This window comes from Anastrepha ludens, chromosome 5 (genome assembly GCF_028408465.1).
Source record: "Anastrepha ludens isolate Willacy chromosome 5, idAnaLude1.1, whole genome shotgun sequence".
Lineage (NCBI taxonomy): Eukaryota > Metazoa > Arthropoda > Insecta > Diptera > Tephritidae > Anastrepha > Anastrepha ludens.
Window position 1 is genome coordinate 50,707,501 of NC_071501.1, and position 23,210 is coordinate 50,730,710.

A 23,210-nucleotide genomic window follows, 5' to 3' on the forward strand; every position below is an offset into this window, starting at 1 on the left:
AATCGATACCACAATTTCGCAAAACAAAGAACCATTAACACACGCTTAAGCCGTAGCAGTTTAGTGCATATTGTATAGAATATTGGTGAGAATAAAAAATGTCAAGCCAAGTGTTAAGTACTCAATTATGCTATGCTTGTATAGCTGGCAAACGTTAAAAAACAAAATAAAATTCAAAAATAAATTTTAAAAATATAAATAAATAAAATTTAAAATCGGGACATAGAAAAATCTTTTCTCAAAGCAAAAACCGAAAACCCATTACAATATTAATTATTACAGTCTGTCTAATAGAAGCCTGACTGCCACAACCTGGAACATATTTGGCCAATTCGATTATAACAAATTGCTTTGTATGCGCTTATAATATTTATTATAAAATGTATGGTCACCACCATTAGCTATAATGGCTTCACATCCTCAAGTTATACTTTATGTTAATTTCTGCGTAGGTTATGTAGGCAATCGGCTCCAAATCGATCGAATTTGTTCTAATAACTGTTGAACTGTACATATGTATTTGTTTTTCTTTGAGTTTTTGCTTAACTATTGCCCAAACATTTTCAAAAGAGTTGGGATCAGGCGATTGTTAAGCTCTATCTAAAATGTCAATCCCATCTTGGCGTTTTCACTATAAACGCCTTCGGCTTCGATGCTTACCTGTAGAATCGTTGTCTTCTTTTAAAATCCAATATTGGCTAGTTCTTCAAAAAATCTTCGCAGCCGCCAGGCATTTTGGCAAATTTGATTCATCAAAACTACATTCGAATTGGCAGTAAAAGCAAATAAACGGCCAAATCCTTTTTCGGAGAAGCAGCCCCAGACATGAACTTTAACTGGATGCTTAACAGTTCGTTCAAGTTGTCGATTATCAGCAGAACACCAGGACCGACGTATGAAAATACCTGCCCAAAAGGATGATTCATCCCTCAATATTATATTTGCCTATTCCGGTTCTGAATTTGCCTTAGCCCATACATGCCCTTTTGCAATATGTGATAATGGGAGCAGCGGGTTTTAGAGATTTTTAGAGCGCAAGAGGTACTTTTTTATGAGCATCGTCAACCTTTTCAGTTTCATTATTCCGTTGCACTCATTTATTTGTGACCATTTTCGACTTCTTCATAAATTTTGCTGCAGATGCACGGAACATTTTTGGACCTTCTGTTTCAAATTGTTATTCATACGCGGAGCTCATTTTGTAAATACAACGTACACTTTCTGAATATCTCACAAAATTAACAAATTGCACAACGGGTAATGCGAAAAGGATACGCCTATTTAACAGCATTTAAGTTTTTTTTATAATGGATCGTGCGTCAATCATATTTGGCACTTGTGAAGTGAAGACTGCTGCAGTGTACTTATATAAGTACAAACAGACAATCAATGAAATGCGTTCAGAATAAAGATTTCCATCATTCGAAATCGTTTGCTTTTACTTATTGTTGTTTAAATGCGTCTTTCTTCTTCAAGATATAAAAGCGGAGTAAGTAAAACGTTTATTCAATATTGTGCATATATACATAGGTAAATAAGAAAAGCTTAACAAAAAAGAATTTATAATAACTAGAATACACGTTGACTATTTAAGAGTTGCCATCTCAACACTCCTCCTCAACGTGGATACTGTTTTACAAAAATTATTCAAAATTCATTAATTTCATGAAATTATAATGTTTGTTCCTGGCTAAATTCTTCGTTAAAATATCAGCCAGCATTTCGTCTGTAGGACAATATCTCAGCTCAACTTCCTTCCTCTGTACGGCTTCGCGAATGTGATGGAATTTGATGTCAATATGTTTGCTACGTTTATGATAAACAGGATTTTGCGCCAATTTCATAGCGCCTTGAGTATCGATATACAGCTCTACAGGCTCGTTTTGACCAATTCCAAGTTCAACCAACAATCGCCTCATATATATAGCCTCTTTTGTTGCATCTGATGCAGCCATATATTCTGCCTCTGTGCTGCTGAGTGCAACCGTATGTTGCTTTCTCGACTCCCAAGATATTGGACAATCGCCGTAGAAAAACATGAACCCAGTATACGACTTCCGGTCCAACACGTCACCTCCCCAGTCAGCATCCACAAACCCTTTTATGGACTGCTCGCCTGCACGGAATTTCATTCTCATTTCTACAGTGCCAGCCAAATACTTAAGAATATGTTTCAGTTTGCAAAAATGCTCTACATGAGGGTCACAATTACGCTGCGCCATTTTTGACACTGAATGCAGTATATCAGGACGCGTTGTAATGGCCAGATACATAAGAGCACCAATAAGGGACTGATAATCCGTTTGATTTGCCTTCTCGCAATCATCTGCACAATCGACTTGATATCCCTTCTCTAATGGAACCGATACAGCTTTACAATTTTTCATACCATACTGTGACAACATTTCACGTATGTACTGTGCTTGACAAATAGTCATCTCGCCTGTTTCTCCATCGCGACTAAACTCAATTCCCAAAAAGTGTTGTAACATACTTTTATCGCTTACCTCGAATAGTTCTGCCAGTTGTAGTTTTATTTTAATCACCACTGCCTTGTCTCTGCATCCTATGATCAGGTCATCAACATACACCAGCACCAACGTAAGCTGCTCGTTGAAATTTGCCTTGTATAAGCAGGGCTCATTTTCGCATGCAGTAAAACCAATGCGCGTTAACACACCATCAAGCTTGCTATTCCACTCTTTGCCACTTTGCTTTAACCCATATATGGCCTTATGGAGTTTCAAAACTTTTTGCGATGACTCGCCCTCGACGAAATGTTGCGGTTGCTGCATGTAGATCGTGTCTTGAAGCTCACTGTTTAAATATGCTGAATTCACATCTATTTGATGAAGATGCATTTCATGTTGCACTGCTAATGCCAACATAAGTCGAATAGTAGAATATCTTGCAACCGGTGAGAATACTTCTTTGTAATCAATTCCATAACGCTGATTACAACCTTTCGCCACAAGACGTGCTTTGTAGCGCACAATGTTGCCGTGTTCGTCTTTCTTTAATGCAAACACCCATTTGCATGGAATGGCTGTGCCATCAGCTGGCAAATCTGTCACTGACCAGGTATTGTTTTTCTTAAGCGCGAAATATTCGTCTTCCATTGCTTTTCCCCATTTTCTACTATTTTTAGAAGTTAGCGCTTCTTAAATGGTTTGCGGTACCCCTTCTCCTACCATGCTGTATAATTCGTTGAATTGGTCTTTCGGTCTGCTTACCTTGCACGTGCGCGGAAGTTTGGGTCTGCCTTGTTCAATTTTCACTTCTCTCTCTGCTTGCTCTTCGCTCATCTGATGTGCGCTTGAATCGCTATCGATGTCACTGTTTGGTGTATCATAAGCATCTTCATGCTTACTTTGCTGCAAAGTGTCTATCTCTTTCTCCCAATTCAGTAGCACTAAATCTACCCCTTCTTCAGGTTTGTCGCCATCAAAACATTTATTAAAAACAGTTTCGTCAAACAAAACGTCTCGGTGGTCAATAACTTTATGACTCTTTTTATCATATAAGCGATAAGCTTTTGCTGTTGTTGAGTAACCAACCATAATGTACTGCCTACCTTTGGCCTCGAATTTGGACTTCTTATGTGACTTGTCTAATGCAACTGCAATAGAACCAAACGTGCGAAAGTGCTTTACAGTGGGCTTTTTGTTCCACCACACTTCGTACGGAGTTTTGTCTCCCAGCTTATTTGATGTGCATCTATTCCTGATATATGCTGCCGTATTTATAGCTTCAGCCCACAAACATTGAATAACACCAGCATGAACCATCATCGATCGCGCCATCTCGACCAGTGTGCGATTTGCGCGTTCCGCCACTCCATTTTGCTGCGGAGTATATGCCACTGTCAACTGCCTTGTTATACCGTATGTTTGAAGATATGCGTCGAATTCTGCATTGACGTACTCGCGACCGTTGTCAGACCTGATCGCCTTGATCTTATGTCCAGTTTGAAGTTCCACTTGTGCTTTAAATATCTTGAAATATTTAAAAACTTCATTCTTTGCTTTCATGAAGTACACAAAAATACGTCGTGATAAGTCATCAATGAAGGTAACGAAATATTTTGAGCCACCTACTGAATTAGTTCGGAAGGGTCCACACACATCTGAGGGTACAAGTTGTAGCAAATCCTTTGTTTTTGTACTAGACTCATCAGGAAACGGTAGTACATGAATTTTGCTTAGCATGCAAGTTCTGCAATTTCCTGTATCGCCACGACTGTTTACTTGCATATCGCGCACTATATTTCGACGGCTTAGCTCCCGCAAACTTTTGAAGTTTAGGTGTCCCATTCGGTTATGCCATGCTATGTCACTATTGCATGCTGCAAATGCTTTTTCTGCGCTATTTCTTAACACAAAAAGGCTATCTTTTCTATCGGCTTGTAAAAGTATATTACTTCGCCTGATCTGTCGTTTATTGTGGCTTTGCTCGAGTCGAATATCACTGTATACCCTTTCTCTACAGCTTTGCTTACAGAAATAAAATTTGCTTGTAGTTCTGGTGAATACAACACATCTTTCATTTCGATTCCACGACGAATCACAATATCTCCTTTGCCTATTGCTTTTATATAGTTGTCTCCAGCAAGTGCAATCTGCTCGTCGTGTTTATTCAAACGCGTGAACATGCGGCGGTCGTTACACATATGTGATGTCGCGCCACTGTCGATATACCATGCTGTCTCTTTCCAACTTTTGACTTCAGCAGCACTCAGCATCGCTAGTCCTTTGTTCTTATTGTTCTGTTTCTTCTCACACTGATTTGCATAATGCCCCTTCTCACCCCAAACGAAGCAATTTCCTTTGAATTCTTTTCGCTCCTTTTTGAAGTTGTTGCCGAACTTTTTCTTTTTCACGCTTTTCGCTGTAAACGCATGCTCACCTGTTGCTACTTCGCTCTCGTTGTTCTCATTTCTCCTTTTGCCTTCTTCCAGAACTTTCTGCTTCAAAATGGTGAAATTGGGTAGGGAGTCCCTTGTTTCAATAGCCACCACGAAGTTCTCGAATTCTTTGGGCAAACTGGATAAAAGCATAATGGAAAGCAACTCCTCCTGAATTTCTATACCCGTTTCCGCCAGCTTTTCTGAAATTTCTGTGAAATCATTAATATGTTGCACCACATTGCCATCTTGCGCCATGGTCAAATTCAGCAGTCTCTTGTAAAGCGAAACCTTTTGCAACGGCCCTTTCGGATGATGCACCTCCTGCAGTTTCACCCACGCATCTCTAGAAGATTTGCACTTCTTTACATGTGCCAATTGCGGCGACTTAACACATAAAAAAATTGTTGCTAGCGCTTTTTCATCGTCGGCTTCAAACTTCAATTTGTCCTCTGCATTCTCATGGGTCAACTTCCCAGACACCATCTTCCAGTAGCCTCCATGGATGAGCACACTCCTCATTTGCACTTCCCAGGAATCATAGTTTCTGTTATCTAATTTGTCGATTTGAAGACTAGGTACACTCATCTTGAGTCCTTACCTCACAAAAATTTTTTTTTCAAAAGCGCAAAATCGAAAGGCCCTGGGCCCATAACCTGTTTAAATGCGTCTTTCTTCTTCAAGATATAAAAGCGGAGTAAGTAAAACGTTTATTCAATATTGTGCATATATACATAGGTAAATAAGAAAAGCTTAACAAAAAAGAATTTATAATAACTAGAATACACGTTGACTATTTAAGAGCTGCCATCTCAACAATTGTATTTAGTAAAAAAGTTCTTAAAAACCAAGATTGATGATTAATTTTGCACCACCTTGTGCTTTTTCACAGCAGTATAAAGGTTTAAGTTTAAATTGGGCTTTAGACATAAATTGACATAAAATTGACATTTAGACATAAACCCTTCAGGATCGATGAGATGACACATCATTGACAAATGGCAATTTCCTTCAAAAGGCCAAGATGGAATACTTTAGTTGTCTCACTTTTGACTTTCTCACAGGGCGGAAAGGCCATTCTTTCTGGTCTTACAGGTACTTTTTCGTTTTTATGGGTGTTGTGGTAGCGCGCTACCCTCAAGTGGCTCTTTGAAACCAGAATAAGCCTGTTGTTTCGTCGAACTCCTCGACAAGTTTACATCGTGGGGAAAGCCGAATTTGTCGTCCTTCTACGCAGTAGTCTTTCGAGGTTCCCTAGCCTTTTCACCGCCTCTGCAATAATATTGTTTGTCCATTTGAAAATTTTTCTAAATTATGTAATTTGGCAATAGGGATTGAGAAATAACCAAAAATGGCCATCACAGTTTGCCAACATCGATCCAACTATACTAGAAGGCCCTAAAATTTAGTTAAAAATGCGCCAAATTAGTTATTACCACACCAGTCATAAGAATTGGGAATCCTCATTATGGCATTGTGTACAGAAAAACCTTGACCCACATCAGTTAACTGAAGGACTCGTTTGAAGCGCTAAAACTTTGCCGAGTGAATTAATAGGGCTATGAATAAGTTCGTGCGGTTTTACAACAGATGGCGTAACTTGATTATTATTCCATCGATCCACATTTCCAAACATTCATTGGAGAGCTACTGTCGTAAGGCACAAACGTCAGTATAAGTTTTTTATTTGAAGCGTAAACAACAATATTTTTACCACACTTGAAAATGTCGAATTTCGTGCCAAATAATGTGTTTTTGCGGGGAATTCTTCTTCATTATTTTAATATGAAGAAAAAAGCAGCCGAAAGTCATCGTATCTTGGTGGAAGTTTATGGTGAGCATGCTCTATCTGAGCGAACGTGCCAGAAGTGGTTTGCACGCTTTAAAAGTGGTGATTTTGGCTTGGAAGACGAAGAACGCGAGGGTGCGCCGCCAAAGTTCATGGATACCGAATTGGAGGAATTGCTCGATCAAGATCCGGCTCAAACGCAAGAAGAGGTTGCAAAAACTTTGGGAGTTGATCAATCAACCATTTCCAAACGTTTAAAAGCCATGGGAATGATCCGAAAGGTAGGCCATTGGGTGCCGTATGAATTGAAGCCAAGAGACGTTGAACGCCGTTTTATGGCATGCGAACAACTGCTTCAACGGCACAAAAGAAAGGGTTTTTTGCATCGAATTGTGACTGGCGATGAAAAGTGGGTCCATTACGACAATCCAAAACGTCGGGCAACGTATGGATACCCTGGCCATGCTTCAACATCGACGTCGGCGCAGAATATTCATGGCCTGAAGGTTATGCTGTGTATCTGGTGGGACCAGCTGGGTGTTGTGTATTATGAGCTAGTGAAACCGAATGAAACGATTACGGGGGATGTCTACCGACGACAATTGATGCGTTTGAGCCGAGCACTGCGAGAAAAACGGCCGCAATACGCCGATAGACACGACAAAGTTATTTTGCAACATGACAATGCTCGGCCACATGTTGCACAAGTGGTCAAAACATACTTAGAAACGCTCAAATGGGATGTCCTACCCCACCCGCCGTATAGTCCAGACCTTGCGCCATCCGATTACTATCTCTTCCGATCGATGCAACATGGCCTGGCTGACCAGCACTTCCGTAATTACGATGAAGTCAAAAAATGGATCGATTCGTGGATTGCGGCAAAACCGACCGAATTTTTCACAAAGGGAATCCGTGAATTGCCAGAAAGATGGGAAAAAGTAGTAGTAAGCGATGGACAATATTTTGAATATTAAATTTGTAACCATTTTACGTCAATAAAGTTTCAAATTTCGAAAAAACCCGCACGAACTTATTCATAGTCCTATTAAGAAAAATGTTTTTGCCACTATTGAAAACTTATATTATTCTATGTATTCTATGTATTTGAATTAGCCTCAGTAATTTTTTTCTGACTGATCAGAAATAGTCGCTGTAAAATGCATCAGAAATGCTTGAGCTGCAGATTGCTGCATTGTAAAAAACAAAAACACAAAATTCTACTACTATTTTACTTAAATAGTGATCTCACCTCTAATAACAGCAGCTTATTCATAAGTATTATAGATATTTTTTCACTTTGTTCTTTGACTAAAGTCGTTAATACGGTCAAATGGCTCCTTGGTACATTTAGCGCTTTGAAAGTAACAAGTTTGCGTTTCATCGGCTCCAAGGCTTTGTATGTAGACTTCAATGCATTTTAAGTATACGCTTAAAAGCTTTTGCTAGTATAAACAAAATGAAAACGTTTAAAATTATTGAATTATTATTAAGAATTGTGCTTCTTCGTCACTTATTACTCAAAAAGGTATTATAATTTTGCTTACACAACAGTATTGAGATATTGTCTGTTTAATAGAAGCGTGACGGGCAAAATTTAAACTTTTAGTTACGGTTAACTGTTATAAAAATAATTTAAATGCTGCTTAATAGGTGAATACTTCTCACAATACGCGTTGAGCAATTCGTTAGTTTTGTGGGAGATTTAGAAAACGTACATTGTTTTTCCAAATGCGTTCCGTTTATGAAAAAATATTTGAAGCAGTGTTCCTATGTACACTCTTTAAAGGTCCGGAAATGTCACGTTCATCTGCAGCAAAATATTTGAAGAAGTCGAAAGCGTTCATATATAAATGGGAGCAAACAGTATACCGAAGTTAAAAGCGCTGACCAGTTTAACCGAAGAGATCCAAAAAAAAAACTTTCGAAAGCAAGATCAGAAGATTATTGATTTGTTTGTGACAAAGACAGCTCTGGTGGAAATGCAGCAGTTGTAAGCAAAAATGGTATTAATGTATCCAGAAACATGATTCGAAATCTAGAAAACAACGGTCCCAAGCATCGGAGTAGAAGGTGTGCAGAGTGGAAACAACAAAATGGGATTGAAATGTTGGATTGGCGTTCACAGTCGCCTCATACGAACCGCATTGAAAATGTTTGGGCAATAGCTAGCTAAAAACATAAATGAAAACAAATATGGACTATGAAAAAGTTATTAAAGCAATTTGGCTGATTTTGAGCCGATTACCTCCACTGCTTACGCACAAATAAAAACAAAGTATGCCCCGAAGATGTAAAGTCACACTCGCCTCCCATAGAGCATCAGTTGTCTAAAAGAAGAACAATTTTATCTCCGTTGTAAATGAAGCAAACCTACTCAAATTTGAGGCTGAAATAATGAACCCAAAAAACAGAACTATAATTGAAGTAACGTCCTAACAAATGGCGCAGAAGCATGGACGATGACTACATCCGCGACGTTTGGAGTGTTTGAGAGAAAGATTCTGCGCAAGACTTTTGGACCTTTGCACGTTGGCAACGGCGAATATCGGAGGTGATGGAACAATGAGCTGTATGAGCTTTACGACGACATAGACATGGCGCAGCGAATAAAGACTCAGAGGCTATTCGATGCGGTACCAGCTGGTGGTAGCAGAGGAAGAGGAAGGCATCCTCCGCGTTGGAAAGATCAGGTGGAGCAGGACTTGGCTTCACTTGGTGTGTCCAACTGGCGCCGGTTAGCTCAAGAAAGAAACAACTGGCGCGATATGTTAACCACGGTCAAAAAAGCGTAAGTGGTTATCGCGCCAATTAAGAAGAAAAAGAGTATGTGGGAAAATGGGAGGTAAATGCATAAGGTAAATGCGGGGATCTGGATAATTTAATAAAACTCGCCCAAATTCGGCACTTCTTTTACTTCTTATCTTATTCAGATCCGATATAAATATTATTTTTATATGACAAGACTAAATTTCCGTCTGTTCGTCTGGTGTTACCAGTATAACTTGAATGAAAATTTAGAGATTTTCGCTAAAGTAGCAAGGACACTTACCTTAATACAAAGTAAGTTGACCGAACTAGATCAATAACCCTGGGTACATAAAACTCGTTCCGGATCAAATTTCGCGCTTCCATACTAGTTTACATGTTTCTTAATTGGTCCATACAGTGAAAAAAAACGAAAACTTCTAAAAATACTGTATTAAAATGATGAACAAATCCTTATTTAATTATACAGTATCTGCTTATAAATTATGAAATTAATTTGAGCTAAAAACAACACATCAAACTTGTCGACGGCAAGTGTCAACAGACTTCAGCTATGAAACCTCGCTGCCTTTAAATCCGCAAAAACAATACAATTTTTTTTTCAGTTATTTTGTCGTTGCGATTTTGATTTTTATATCAATTTTTTAAGTAGAATCTTCTAAGTTGTTTCTATCGAGTTTAACGAATATTTTGTATGCAAATCATTTTGCACCCATTGAATGATTCTTATCTCATTAAGCTGCTTGTTAAGAACGGAAATTAAAAAAAAAATTAATAATTTTTTAACCGGTATTAACTTGTTTCTTTTTGTTTTGACAAGCATGCATTTAGGTGAGAATTATACACATTTTAATTTTTTAAGCGAAAAATAACTGTAACTGTCCAAGTAACTGTTATATGCAGGCTACACTTTTTTTAATACCTGGCGTACTGTTAGTGCACATTGTACTTATATTAGAATTTTGTTAGCATAACGTTTGAAGAATTGAGATGCGAGTAGATAAAAGTATGATGTCATATGTCTAGAACGATGATTATAATGGATTTGTCTAATTTTTTTAATTTCTGAAGCAGATTCGTAATAATAGAATAAGCACCAATTATGAGAATTGCCTTTTATATTTTGCGCCCAATAATGAAAACACAGTAAAATAATAATGTTAATAGTTGTATTGTTCTTGAAAATATTATCCGTGGAAGTCAATACATTTCTGCATTTGCTTGGACCAATTTTCAAATCACTTTTGCCACTCAGAAGTGGATGCCTCCAAAACGAGCTTTTTAAAGGCTTCAACCAACTTCATGGGTTGAAAGACGTTGATATCGCAATTTATTTCTGATTTTCGGAAACAAAAAGACATCTTATAATACGTTCACACATAAGTAGATGATCTACTTTTTCGCGCTTAACTCAAAATCCGTAATTAAAAAGCGCGATTTCTCATACAAAATTTCTCTCCCAAAATCTGAGATTATAAAATAATCCCAGATAATAACGATACATTTCGACATACAACTCTGTGTTTTCTGTGTTATCGATAATTATTATTACGAATGTAAGGAGAAACATCAAAATAAAAACTACATAAATGAAATGGATGCCGACAAAGCAAACAGGTCTGCAAACATAATTCCAATAAAATATTTGTTTAATATTCTTAATTAGGGATTCGTTTTACAGAAAAAACGTGTATCCATGAATGTTTTGTCCTCTTATACTATAAAATGTAATATCGAATTTCGAATGCGTATTACTGCCATAAGTTTTTGCAACCTCAGTAAACGTCGCAGACGGATTTCCTCCAACTGTTAATTATTAGCAGCCAGTTGCGCAATTAAAAGAGCTATTCCTTCTTCTTGTATTTTCTTTATATCGTTAGTAATAATTAAAGAATCCAAAAACACAGAAATATTCCACCAAAATAATTTCTATGAAGAAACCCCTCTCAAAGCAATATAGACAGCTGATTGTAGATTTTGCTGGTAATCTGCCATATGTAAATGGGTAGATTAATATGGAGGATTTATAGGTGATTAATGCATATGTGAACGTATTATTTGGTGCCAAAATCAGGCCATTAATTCGATGTTTTGAGTGCTCAAAAGCTCTCTTGTATGAGCTCACTTGCCTTGTGCTCACAAGGATGTTTCGTCTTCGGCGGTTGGTTTTCCTGAATTATCCGAAAACTTCTTCAGATACTATCGCAGAACAAGCCGCCTAATTGGGCATCGCTCACAACACATACTGTCAACACATACTGTAAACAACCGGAGAAAAAGGAAACAATCTTCCATTTCCTCTGTGAATGCCCTGCCCTATGGAAGGGCAGAATGTTAACCCTGGGCAAACCGGTGTTCGAGAGTCTCGAGCAACTGTCTGGCTAAGACGTCAACAGCCTAATAAGGTTCCTAAACCGCACAGACTGGATATAGTCTTGCTGTAAATAACTGTTTAACAAGTTGGTAACGAGGATGTAGCAACAAAATGGTGCAGAAGCGCTAGTTGGATTCAGGATGAATCACCACTCTAACCAACCAACCAATCAATGCCCACTGGCCGACATTTCTACCTAAAGGATCTTTTTAACTGACGTCATTTACAAAAACCATAAATCTTCCGATGGGGTGATTAATTCTGCACCACTTTGTACTTCAAGTCCATTTAGCAATTTGAGTTAAACTTAATACAATAAAATACCATTAAATAGTAATTTCCTTTATTTTATACAAACTTGTTTATAGTCAAATAGACCTTAAAACCAATTTACTTAGACATTAAAATGACGTATCATTTTATCTGAATCTGTTTTTCCATCATCTTTGTAAATACATACATAAATATGTTGGTACAAACTTTGTTGGTCGGTATCTTTGAACTTGTCTAACTATAATTTACGATTATTATCTACTTTGGGACTAACAACATAAAACGCGGATACTAAACTCACGACAATAATTATTGATGTGTACATAAAAAATTCAGGTATTCACTTAAAAAAGGCAAATTAAACATAAACATTAGTGAACACCAATGAAGTTGGTAATGATTTTAATTGCACTTTGACGCATACCTACATTTAAAATATCTCTGTACCTTCGTCATCGTTTTAGTAAATCTGACTTATTGTAAATACAAAAGCTTACTCACAAAATTTTTAAATTGAATTTTTCGGAAATTTGAAACTCTTACCTCCTATTCTTGTTTATCTTAAATGATGTTTTGACTGGCCGAAATGAAAAATGCGCAAACTTCTGCCAATTAGAAATACCAAATTCAGCTGCACTATGGGCAGCTTTTAATGCCCATCATTTCATTGCTAAGAATATTCGATAAAGATGAATAATCATTTTCAACGCATACTCGTATAAATACTTATATATTTTCATATTTTCCCCGTGGTTCCTAGGTAAAACATAGAGCATCATAGGGTTGAACGCATAAAGGTCCAGATATTTTTCTTTTGAGCCCACGAATAGACCGAGAGTGACAAAGATTTATAATGCTGCTCGTCGAGGGAGGCCTGGCTTTTCAGGTGGTAAACAAAATGTTACGTTTTCTCGGCTTTGCCCCTTTTAAACTTAAACCTTAAATGATACGCCGTACTAATTGTTGATTGATGGTATTTTAAATAAAAAAAAATATTAATCAAAAATGGCACAAAAATAATTATTTCGAACAATGGCCCATGTACATTGGAAATATGTACATATACGAGTAGACATACTGTATCTATTATCGGCCATTGTAGCCATATGGGTTTGTGCACTTCTTTGACAGACCAGGCGCAAGACCTTTACGGGAGCCGAGGCTCAACGCTTAATGAATAGCACGGAAGATGGGACTCATCTTCCGCGCGCCGCTGGACACACGAGCTCATCCCGAGACTCGAAGCATTGTTACAACGTAGATTTGCAGAGGTTGACTGTTACCTAACACAGTTGCTAATTAGACATGAATGCTTTCAACATCATCTGCGTAGATTTGGTGTGCCCCACATGCCCTGAGAAGCAGAGTTCCAGTGGAGGTCGACTAGTGACAAACTGCCAACTATCACAGACGCTTGAGTTAATCACTCATGATTGAATCACACGGTGACAAGACAATATTGGTTATGACATTACCGCATTTTCGATGTTTCTTTTTACCTATAGAGGAAGCAATGATACAATCCGGGCTCCACCTCAATGTAGTGCAAATACACAGTCCCGGTGGAAGTCAGACGAACAGAGGAGGTTTGCTTTAGTTGCAACATACCCAACATAACATTGGTGTGACGTTATCAATTGAAATATGTCTGACATTTTTATCCTCCCGTCGAAAAAAATGGGTTGGTAAGTGATTACAACTCGGCAGTGCACGGTTTCGAAACCTCGAGTACGAAACATCAAATGATAAAAATGTTTCATCTAACAGTGACAGGCAATGGTAAATCTCCGAGTGCATTTTTGTCACGAAAAAGCTCATCATAAAAAACTGTCTGCCTTCGGAGTCAGCTTGAAACTGTAGGTCACCCCATTTGTGGAACAACATCAAGATGAACGCCACAAATAGAAAGAGGAGCTCGGTCAAACACCCAATAAAAGGGTGTATATAGGTATATAAATTTGATTTATCTGTATATATTTTTTAGGAAAGCGGTTTCATATTTCAGGTACTGCTTCATTCCCACTAGGGTACGGGCGGATTTGTTGAGGGATTGATACTTCTTGGAAAGTAACTTAGGGCATTTTTTTATAAATTGTGGCAATTATTATCCGGGTTACGAAAAAGTAATCAAAAAATGGCAGCGAGACTGTAGTTTTAAAGAACAAGTGAGACAATTTACACATTGGATTACGAATGTGTAGTGTTAACCAAGGATGATAGATTACAAGGTTTGGTCATCCGAAGCAAAATCGTGGGAGTAAAGGTCTGATTCTGCATATTTCACACAACTTCCCATAACTTTGCATAACTTCTTATGACTTTGAAATCTTTCTTGGAAAAGGAACACCGAGGAAAGGATAAAGAATGCTTGTAATGCCCTCTTTATCTGTAAGAGGATATTTGGCAAAAAATGGAGTGTGAAACCGTATATAAACCACTGGGCGTACAATACGATCACCAGAAACATTTTGACTTATGGAACTCTCTTGTGGTGGAGGCGGTGCATACACAATCCTACCTAAAAAATATGATTAAAGCTCAATAATTAGTGTGTGTAGGAATAACAGGTGCGCCCCGATCGACGCCTCAGGCGGCGCTGGAAGTGATCCTATATATTCCACATATTGTTATATATGTTAAAGGGATAGATTCCAAATCTGCTTCCAGGATTAATGCCGCAGGCATGCTAAAAGAAAACACCCACGGTCATGCATAAGTTCTACTATTTGTGGATCACGGGTTCCCAAGATAAATCTGAAAAGATAGTATAAAATACGAACACACGACAGAAAGGAATGGCAGGTCATGGAGAATGGCACTAGATCGGGAGGATACTCAGAACAATTATTTTTAAATTGCTCCTGTAGACTCCCAGACTGGTATAGCGTTTTCCAAGTAGAGATCTACGCTATAGATTAAGAAGCAAAACCGATAAGACTGAAGGACTTACCACCAGTGCATTCACTCAAGATGTATTAAGGAATGTAGGAGGTCCCTATCGCTTATCCAACAACACAACACCACACTTTGTTGGGTCCCCGGCCCCTCTGGAGGGGAGGGAAATGAAAGAGCGGATGAGTGTGCTTGGGAAGGCTCTGAACTTGACCTTCAACGAGTGGTAGAGGACATAAGCGTTCCTCTAAACGAAGTGTATATTGCGATTTACTTGAGCGTAATCTTGGAAACCAATAAAAGCACAAAATATCTGCTTGGATTCAACAGATAAACTACCAGCGTCCTCACAGGTGTTGTAACGGGTAATTGCACTATTGGCAACTTAACCAGTAGAATGGGTGTATCTTACAATGACTTCTGCAGGAGTTGTAAAGGTGAAAAAGAAATTGAGTGGGTACAACACCTATTCTGTGAATGTCCTGCACTTCAAAGAAACCGGGCCAAATATCTTGGGGATTATTTTAGTCTCCCTGGAGGGACTAGCTACCTTCTTAAAAATATCTAAGTGGGGATGTAAATCAAATGCAGATATCGCAATAGATGGCAGATACTTAAAACATTAACCATATTATATTTCCAATTTTCTTATATTAATAAAATTATAATATATTATTACCTTCTTAGTAGAATAATGAAAAAATACTGCTATTGATATCACTGTGTTTGAAATGCCACTTAACAAAACTTCAGCAAAATCTAAATTCAACAGACTAGTATTCTAATTTCTCGTAAGTTGTGCTAATTTCCGGGTATGCAAACCGCATTCAACAGATTTTTATCAGACTTATTAAACTTTATACGAAGTTGTGCGAAGTATGCATAATCAGACCTTTACACTGGTCCAACCAGTCGTTGTTCAGACGGCAACGAATTAAAATGACCGTTGTTTGTGTTGATTTTTTCGTCTATCACCAACATAATCTCAGTTGTTGCCGACCTTTTCGTAAACTAACCGCTGTCATAACCCCGATTACGTCAGAAAATCAGCTGATTCCTTTAGAAGCGCTGAGGGCCGATTAACGGTCCGATGTCGGCCAGACCTTTTCACCTTAGTGTAAGCAGTGTAATTCAAAATACCATTTTATTATCATATTTTGTTACTTTTCGTTATGAGTGAATAAATACTTCACAATCTAATTGGTTCGATTCAATAAAAATCTTTTGATTAAAGGAATCTGACAAAAATGAGTGAGAACTTAAAATCAGTGATCTGAAGTTTTTTTCATAATTGTAATCTTTTGACTCGCTAATCGTAAGCAATTTCTGTATAATACTCGTACTCGCATAAAAAATGTAATGCAAATGTATTGCTTATCTGAATAAAAGCTCTATGACTATTGTAAAACTATTTTTTTTTAGCTGTCTCGAATGGCAGCACAAACAAGTTAAATCTAAATCAAGGATATTTCATAAATTAAAAAAAGAAATCTTAATAAAAAAGTACAGGTAAAGTGCGTAATTTTGTTATATTACATATATTTTATTTTATTATTTACATACGTACATCGTATTATTTTACGAGACTTCCAAAACTAAGGCCAATAATTAATTTTTTAAATCTTATCAACATTTCACAACATCAGCTAAGGCTATTAGATGACGAATAAATTTGAAAAACTGTAGAAAATAATTATTTATTTATGTCTACTACAAGTTTTTTGTTTTTGCCAGCAAGTCAGCAGTAGCGGCCCACTATTTCCACTACTGTAGTAGATAAATCTTCGCTTCTCTTTTAATTGCGTTAATCAAGTTTAGCTTCAGCTGCCGTGAAGCCAAAGCGTAAAAATTAACTCATTACCGGCGATTACATGTAATACATACATACCACATCATGCGCTCAAAGTCTTTCATAAATAATTTTCGAATATTATGTTGTGATTATTTGAATTAAACACGACAATTAACTGACCACGACCTTTGGTTTCGTTGGGTTGGGCAAAAATTGGCCGAAAGAATAAACGGAAAATGAATTTATGGGATTTTTTTTAAATACAGTCGTATATAGAAAAGTGCGCAGTTCTAGAGGTGTTGTGTTTTAATTTCAGGTTATATTTTGTTAGTTTATGTTATATTATGTTATCCTATATTGCGGTTTTTTGTGTTATATTACGTTATGATATGTTAAATAATGTTATGTTATGTTATATTATGCTACGTTATGTTATGTATTGTTGTTGTTGTAGCAGTATACTTTGCCCTGTTAGTGTAGTGTAAATCACCGGTCGCCTTCATCTAGCTCATCTAACGGTAGGCCCACGAAACTTCCTGTTTCGACAGGTTGGGTCCAGAGGGAGGGGTATTAGATGAGTGGATTTGATGGGGCATGTGAAAAGGTGGTTAGTGTCGTGCGGGGTGCCTTCACATGCCGTACATATGTTTAGTATGTCGGGGTCAATTCTGGATAAGTAGGAGTTTAACCTGCTACAGTATCCAGAACGTAATTGTGCCAATGTTACACGGGACTCTCGGGGAAGTTGGAGCACTTCGTCTGCAAGGGGTGGTGGTTCGACTCTGATAACGGCATTCGGGGGTCGGGAGCTTAAGAAGGCAATTTCCTTAAACGTTGATAGCAACATTTCTTTGTCTTTGCCCCAAGCGCTGTCGGCAAGCGTTTTGAGAGCCTTGTTGCGATTTTGGACTTAAGTGACAATAGCGGTTGTATGCGCAAAGAAGGAGAGCAAACTGTCGAAGTCTACACCAAAATTTTGGGATTATTTTGTTATATCATAATATATATGTATATATATATATACATATGTATATAATTAGCGCGTATACCCTTTTTGGGTGTTTAACCGAGCTCCTCCTCCTATTTGGGGCGTTCATCTTGACGTTGTTCCACAAATGGAGGGACCTACAGCTTCAAACCGATTCCGAACGGCAGATGTTTTTTATGTGGAGCATTTTTATGACAGAAATACACTCGGAGGTTTGCCATTGCCTGCCGGGGGGCGACCGCTATTAGAAAAAACTGCTTCTTTATTTTGGTGTTTCACCGAGATTCGAACCAACATTCTCTCTGAAATCCGAATGGTAGTCACGCGCCAACCCATTCGGCTACGGCGGCCGCTTATATCATGTTACATTATGTTCCGTTATGTTACATTATGTTCCGTTATGTTACATTATGTTCCGTTATGTTAGATTATCTTTTGTCATGGTATTTTATTTTATGCTATTTTTTAATTTCTTTAGTTTGGTCTCAATTTTATTATCACAATCACTTCTTATTTCTATTTTACACTTAATGCTACATAGATATAGACAATTGCGTGATAAGTGCTTACCATCATTCAACTTCAAAAACACGAGATACATATACGTAATAAGTTGCTACTGCTTTAGCTTATTGGCGAACCTGAATCACTATTATTCTTTAATAACGACTTCTGTTATTCTGCTCTCCTGCACGTTTCGCCAATTAGTTTCATTCAAAAGTAACTGCTACACAAAGCTATAAATGCATGTTTGTATAACCAGTTATTCTAATAAGGATTTACGCCACACAAATATTTAACATAGATATATATGTACTTACCCTATGATCAGAAAGTACCGGGAATGTTTAAATAAAACAAAACAGAGTTAAATTTCAGGTAAATTTATTTTATCTCCTTCAAAATATGACACGTCTGAAGCAACATACAACGTTTAACCTAGTCCTCCATGCACCCCTGGTAGCCCGACAAAGGGATGGCCTTCAGCTCCTGTGTCGCATTCTCTTTGATCTCCCCTATCGAGTGAAATCTCCTTTCACAAAGTGGTAACTTCAAATTGGGAAACAAAAAAAAGTCGCGCGGGGCCATATCAGGTGAATACGGTGCTTGCACGATGGTATTTACTTGATGATTTGTTAAATAATCCAGCACAATAGGGGCTCGATGCGATGGCGTGTTATCATCACGCATAATCCAAGAATTGTTTGCCCACACTTCCGGCCGTTTTCGACATACAGCATCTCTCAAACGCTTCAAAACGGATAAATAACATTCTTTATTGACTGTATGGCCCGGTCAAGGTATTCATGGCGCACTACGCCTTGGCAATCGAAGAAAACAGTCAGCATCACCTTTCCGGTACTTTTTGAGCATGGACTATACATTAACATTTTATATATGCCATACGCAGTTCCAGTAAATGAACGAATCTTAATTGTTCTGTCGGCAATTTGTATGAACATTTCAAAAGTGGTGCAAGTAAAAATTTCTTTTTGAATCACAGGCGGTTCTGACATTGATAACCATTTACTGACATAAAAATCATGCCCGTTAGACGGTAAGACGGAAATCCATGTTTTGACCTTTACTCGCTCCATTGCTGGTATGCTTGTATACTGCAGCTGTCTAGTTCATTACTGTTAATCAATCTTCTAATACGTTGATTAATTTTGCTCCATTTTGTATATAATAAAGTAGCAAATAATTTCTAGACGGTACCTTTTTTATGCCATCTATAACATTTGTCAAGTTGACAAATAGAACAAAACGCTAAAATTATTGAAACTTATTTTGAAAATGGTCGATCTTTAAGAACAACATATCGTAAAATTGCTGACTTGTTCGGTGAAAATAATCATGCATATGAGTCGAATTTACAATTGATCAACGATAGTTGAGTCTGCTCTACCAAAACATATGACATCACCTGAAATGTAAAAAGCCGTAATGAAAAAAAGTTACAGAGGAAGCTTAGGTTAGGTTAGTATGGTTGCTCAGGGAGTGGGCACACTTGGACGAAGAAAGATTCGCCCTTTGTGGTACCATTGTCAAGGAAGTGAGGAGAGGGGAAGGACCGATGAGGTGCAGGGAGAGGGCGGGGAGAGGTGGAGATGGGAAGGTTAGGAGCGTGTGGATTATGAACGATGACTATGTTTGCGTCAACTGCTTAATGCTGCTGATGAAACTCATCAGATTTTTAATGTCAGCGCCAGCTATATCAGCAGGCGTGGCAAAGAAGTAAGAGCCAAGATGCCTGAATCTTAGCCCCGCCAGGGCAGGGCAGCTAAGGAGATGGTGTTGAGATGATTCCACCTCATCCTCCATACATCCAGCGCAGAAAGGACTCGAGGTGATTCCAAGACTCACAGCATGCAAATTATCTTTTGCTTAACTAGCAAAAGCTTTTTAAAAACACTTATGAGTCTTCGTTGCACACCGGATCAAAAACTGATCCGAAACTTTATTAATCTTCATATTTATACAGAATCTGAAGCTTAAATCTTAGGTTAGTATGTCTTAATTCTATTGAAAGCGGACCATACGTGATATGTGACATGTTTGACATTTTCGCTAAGGTAAGCGCTTATATTTATTGTTTTCTTAATTCTATTGAAAGCGGACCATACGTGATATGTGATGTCCACTTCCTTCATTAGCAAAGTGTCAATGACATGTTTGACACTTTCGCTAATGGTAAGTGCTTATATTTATTGTTTATTTTTTTGGGAAGTGGCTTGCGCTATTAATCTATGGTTAATTGTTTACATACTGGGTTAGTGGTGTGTGGTATAGGAGGCGTTAACTTGCATTCCTCGCGTATTGTGTCCTGTGAGAGAACCCACTAGATTGGAGAGCTGATATTTTGTCAGCCTCAGAAGCTCACCCCAGCGCCTTCGGTCCACACGTGGCCAGAAGGATTTCGCGACTTTGCACGTTTGTGCATTTGCCCAGCGCTCGCTGAGTTTGCGCGATGCCCATCTTTCCAGGAGCAGACCGCAAGTAGTCAGTGGGATTCCAATTTTCTCCCTCCGCGGGGAAATCACCTCACATGTCCCTTGTCTGGCCAGCTCATCCGCCTCACAGTTTCCCGCAATGTCGCTGTGACCGGGAACCCAGATGAGGCTGATGTCAAAGAATTCGGACGCAGTCGAAAGTGAGATCAAGCATTCCTTGACCAATTCCGAATGCACCGTCATAGACCCGAGGGCCCTTATTGCCGCTTGGCTATCGGAGTAAATATTTACCTTCTTGACTGTTAGTACACATTTGAGCAGCCAATCAGCTGCCTCCTTGATTGCGGCTACCTCTGCCTGGAACACACTGCAGTGGTCCGGTAACCTGAATTTTAGTCTGATGGGGAGCCCTTCGCAAAAGACTCCTCCGCCAACCTTTCCTTCCAACTTCGATCCATCCGTGAACAAGTTCACCAGGTTCTGCCCCCAAGTGTAGCCCCCCGTCCACTCTTCCCTTGACGGGATGTGAGTGGAGAATGTTCCGGTTGGACTAAACGAGGGTATACACTGGTCTGTTGACAGAGGGATGAACTCACAGTTTCTAAGGATGCTTGAGTGCCCATAAGGGAGGTTGAGCTTATAGCTCCAACCCCTCAGTCTGATTGCGGTACAGAGGAAGCTAAAAACATTATAAACTGAAGAGTATTTTGGAAAATAAGCCATATTTGTCAATTTTTCATAAGACACTAAAACCGAACTGCCTCTTAAGAAATTAATTAATTTTTTTTTAATATTATTTTTGGATAAATTGGATTATACTTGTAATCAATCAAAAAGTGAATTTTGGATTTTTTATTATTCACAGCCTTTCGCAATTCAGGTGTTGGTATGTAGATATGTATAAATGGCCAAGGGCTGTCAGTCTAGCAGCATCCACAAATGGTTGGGTTAAGGTGACTCACACCGTACCATGAGGTTCACCCCGCGTCCAATACCCACTGTGTGTATGAAATATCAAATTATAAAACAAAAGTTGTACGGTGGCTCCTCACAAGCGAATAACAAACTGAGTGCATTTTTGTTATGAAAAAACGTCTGATAAAAAAAAAAACTGCCGTGAATCTGTCAATTTAAGACCTTTTAAATAAAATATAAAATATTTAGTTATAATTATTATGCAATTTCAATATTATCAATCAATCATTTTTCTTTTTATTCAACAGCCGTACATGTCTGGTGGCGCTGCTTACGTGCTTAGCAAAGAAGCCCTGCGACGCTTTATGACTACAGCATTTTACAACACCTCCATCTGCCCGCGTGCACAAAAATTTGGCATTGAGGATTTTTACATGGGTGTTTGCTTGCAAAATGTTGGCGTACATCTTGCCGATGCACGTTTCGCCTTGAGCACCGATAATAAACCAAAATTTATGCCACTTGACCTAAACACCTACATGAACACAGATAATGCAACTGAAATATCCGAATGGCTACTCACAATGACGCCGCACACAGTTGAAAGTGTGAGTTACCTGTAAACCGGCATTGCAATATACGCCCATGAATGTATTAATAAAAATTTTTTATCAAAATATTATAATTGCATTTTTAGGGCTTGAATTGCTGTTCCAATTACTCGATTGCCTTCCATTACACAAATCCGTGGCGCATGTATTTGTATGAGTATTTTATTTATCATTTACGAGCGTTTGGTGTACCACAACGTGCGATGTCTTTGCCATCCAAATTAACGCTGGAGGAGGTGACGCGTTTATTTCCCAGCAATTACAGCGCAGATAGCAAACCGATAGTGGATTTAGCAGCACAAAACTTACCAGATAATTTTTAAGTAGGTTTTAAAATGTGATATTGATTACTGAATTATGCTCATTTAGTATTTATTTAAGATTAAATATTTATTATAAATTAATGTAAGCATTTCGAATGTAGATATGCACACAATTAAGACTTTCTTTCCATAGGAAGTAATGCGAAGACAACAGTCTTGTTGTGCCGCGAGGTTACTATAGTTTGTGATGTTCGTAATTCGAATCGTATTTGAAAAATGATGCTGTTATATGACATTTCTACAAGCATTAGCTCAGATATATTAATTATGTGTAACTTTACAAGTAATATATTATTCATTTTACTCTTCAGTTCGTTCAAATTTGGAGTATGCTTCAACAATCTGGAATCCATTCCTAAACTCACATGCTGACATAATTGAGCGAGTCCAACGTAACTTCATAACTTTATAGATTTTCGAATAGGCAGACCATTAAATTTTTAATGTTTATATAATATTTTATATATATATAATTGGCGCGTACACCCTTTTTGGATGTTTGGCCGAGCTCCTCCTCCTATTTTTGGCGTGCGTTGTTCCACAAATGGAGGAACCTACAGTTTCAAGCCGATTCCGAACGGCTGATATTTTTTATGAGCAGCTTTTTTCATTGCAGAAATACACTCG

General features: G+C 38.1%; 1 protein-coding gene across 1 annotated transcript in view; it reads left to right on the top strand.

The window, feature by feature from the left end:
• LOC128864473 (glycoprotein-N-acetylgalactosamine 3-beta-galactosyltransferase 1-like) overlaps nucleotides 1-22,664 on the top strand; it is a 28,342-nt gene extending 5,678 nt beyond the window's left edge. Inside the window, exons 3-4 of the mRNA XM_054104146.1 lie at nucleotides 21,958-22,257; nucleotides 22,347-22,664. Of these exons, the coding sequence (XP_053960121.1) occupies nucleotides 21,958-22,257; nucleotides 22,347-22,583 (537 nt within the window). The 3' untranslated portion in view covers nucleotides 22,584-22,664. The remainder of the gene's footprint in view (nucleotides 1-21,957; nucleotides 22,258-22,346) is intronic.
• The last annotated feature ends 546 nt before the right edge of the window (nucleotides 22,665-23,210 follow it).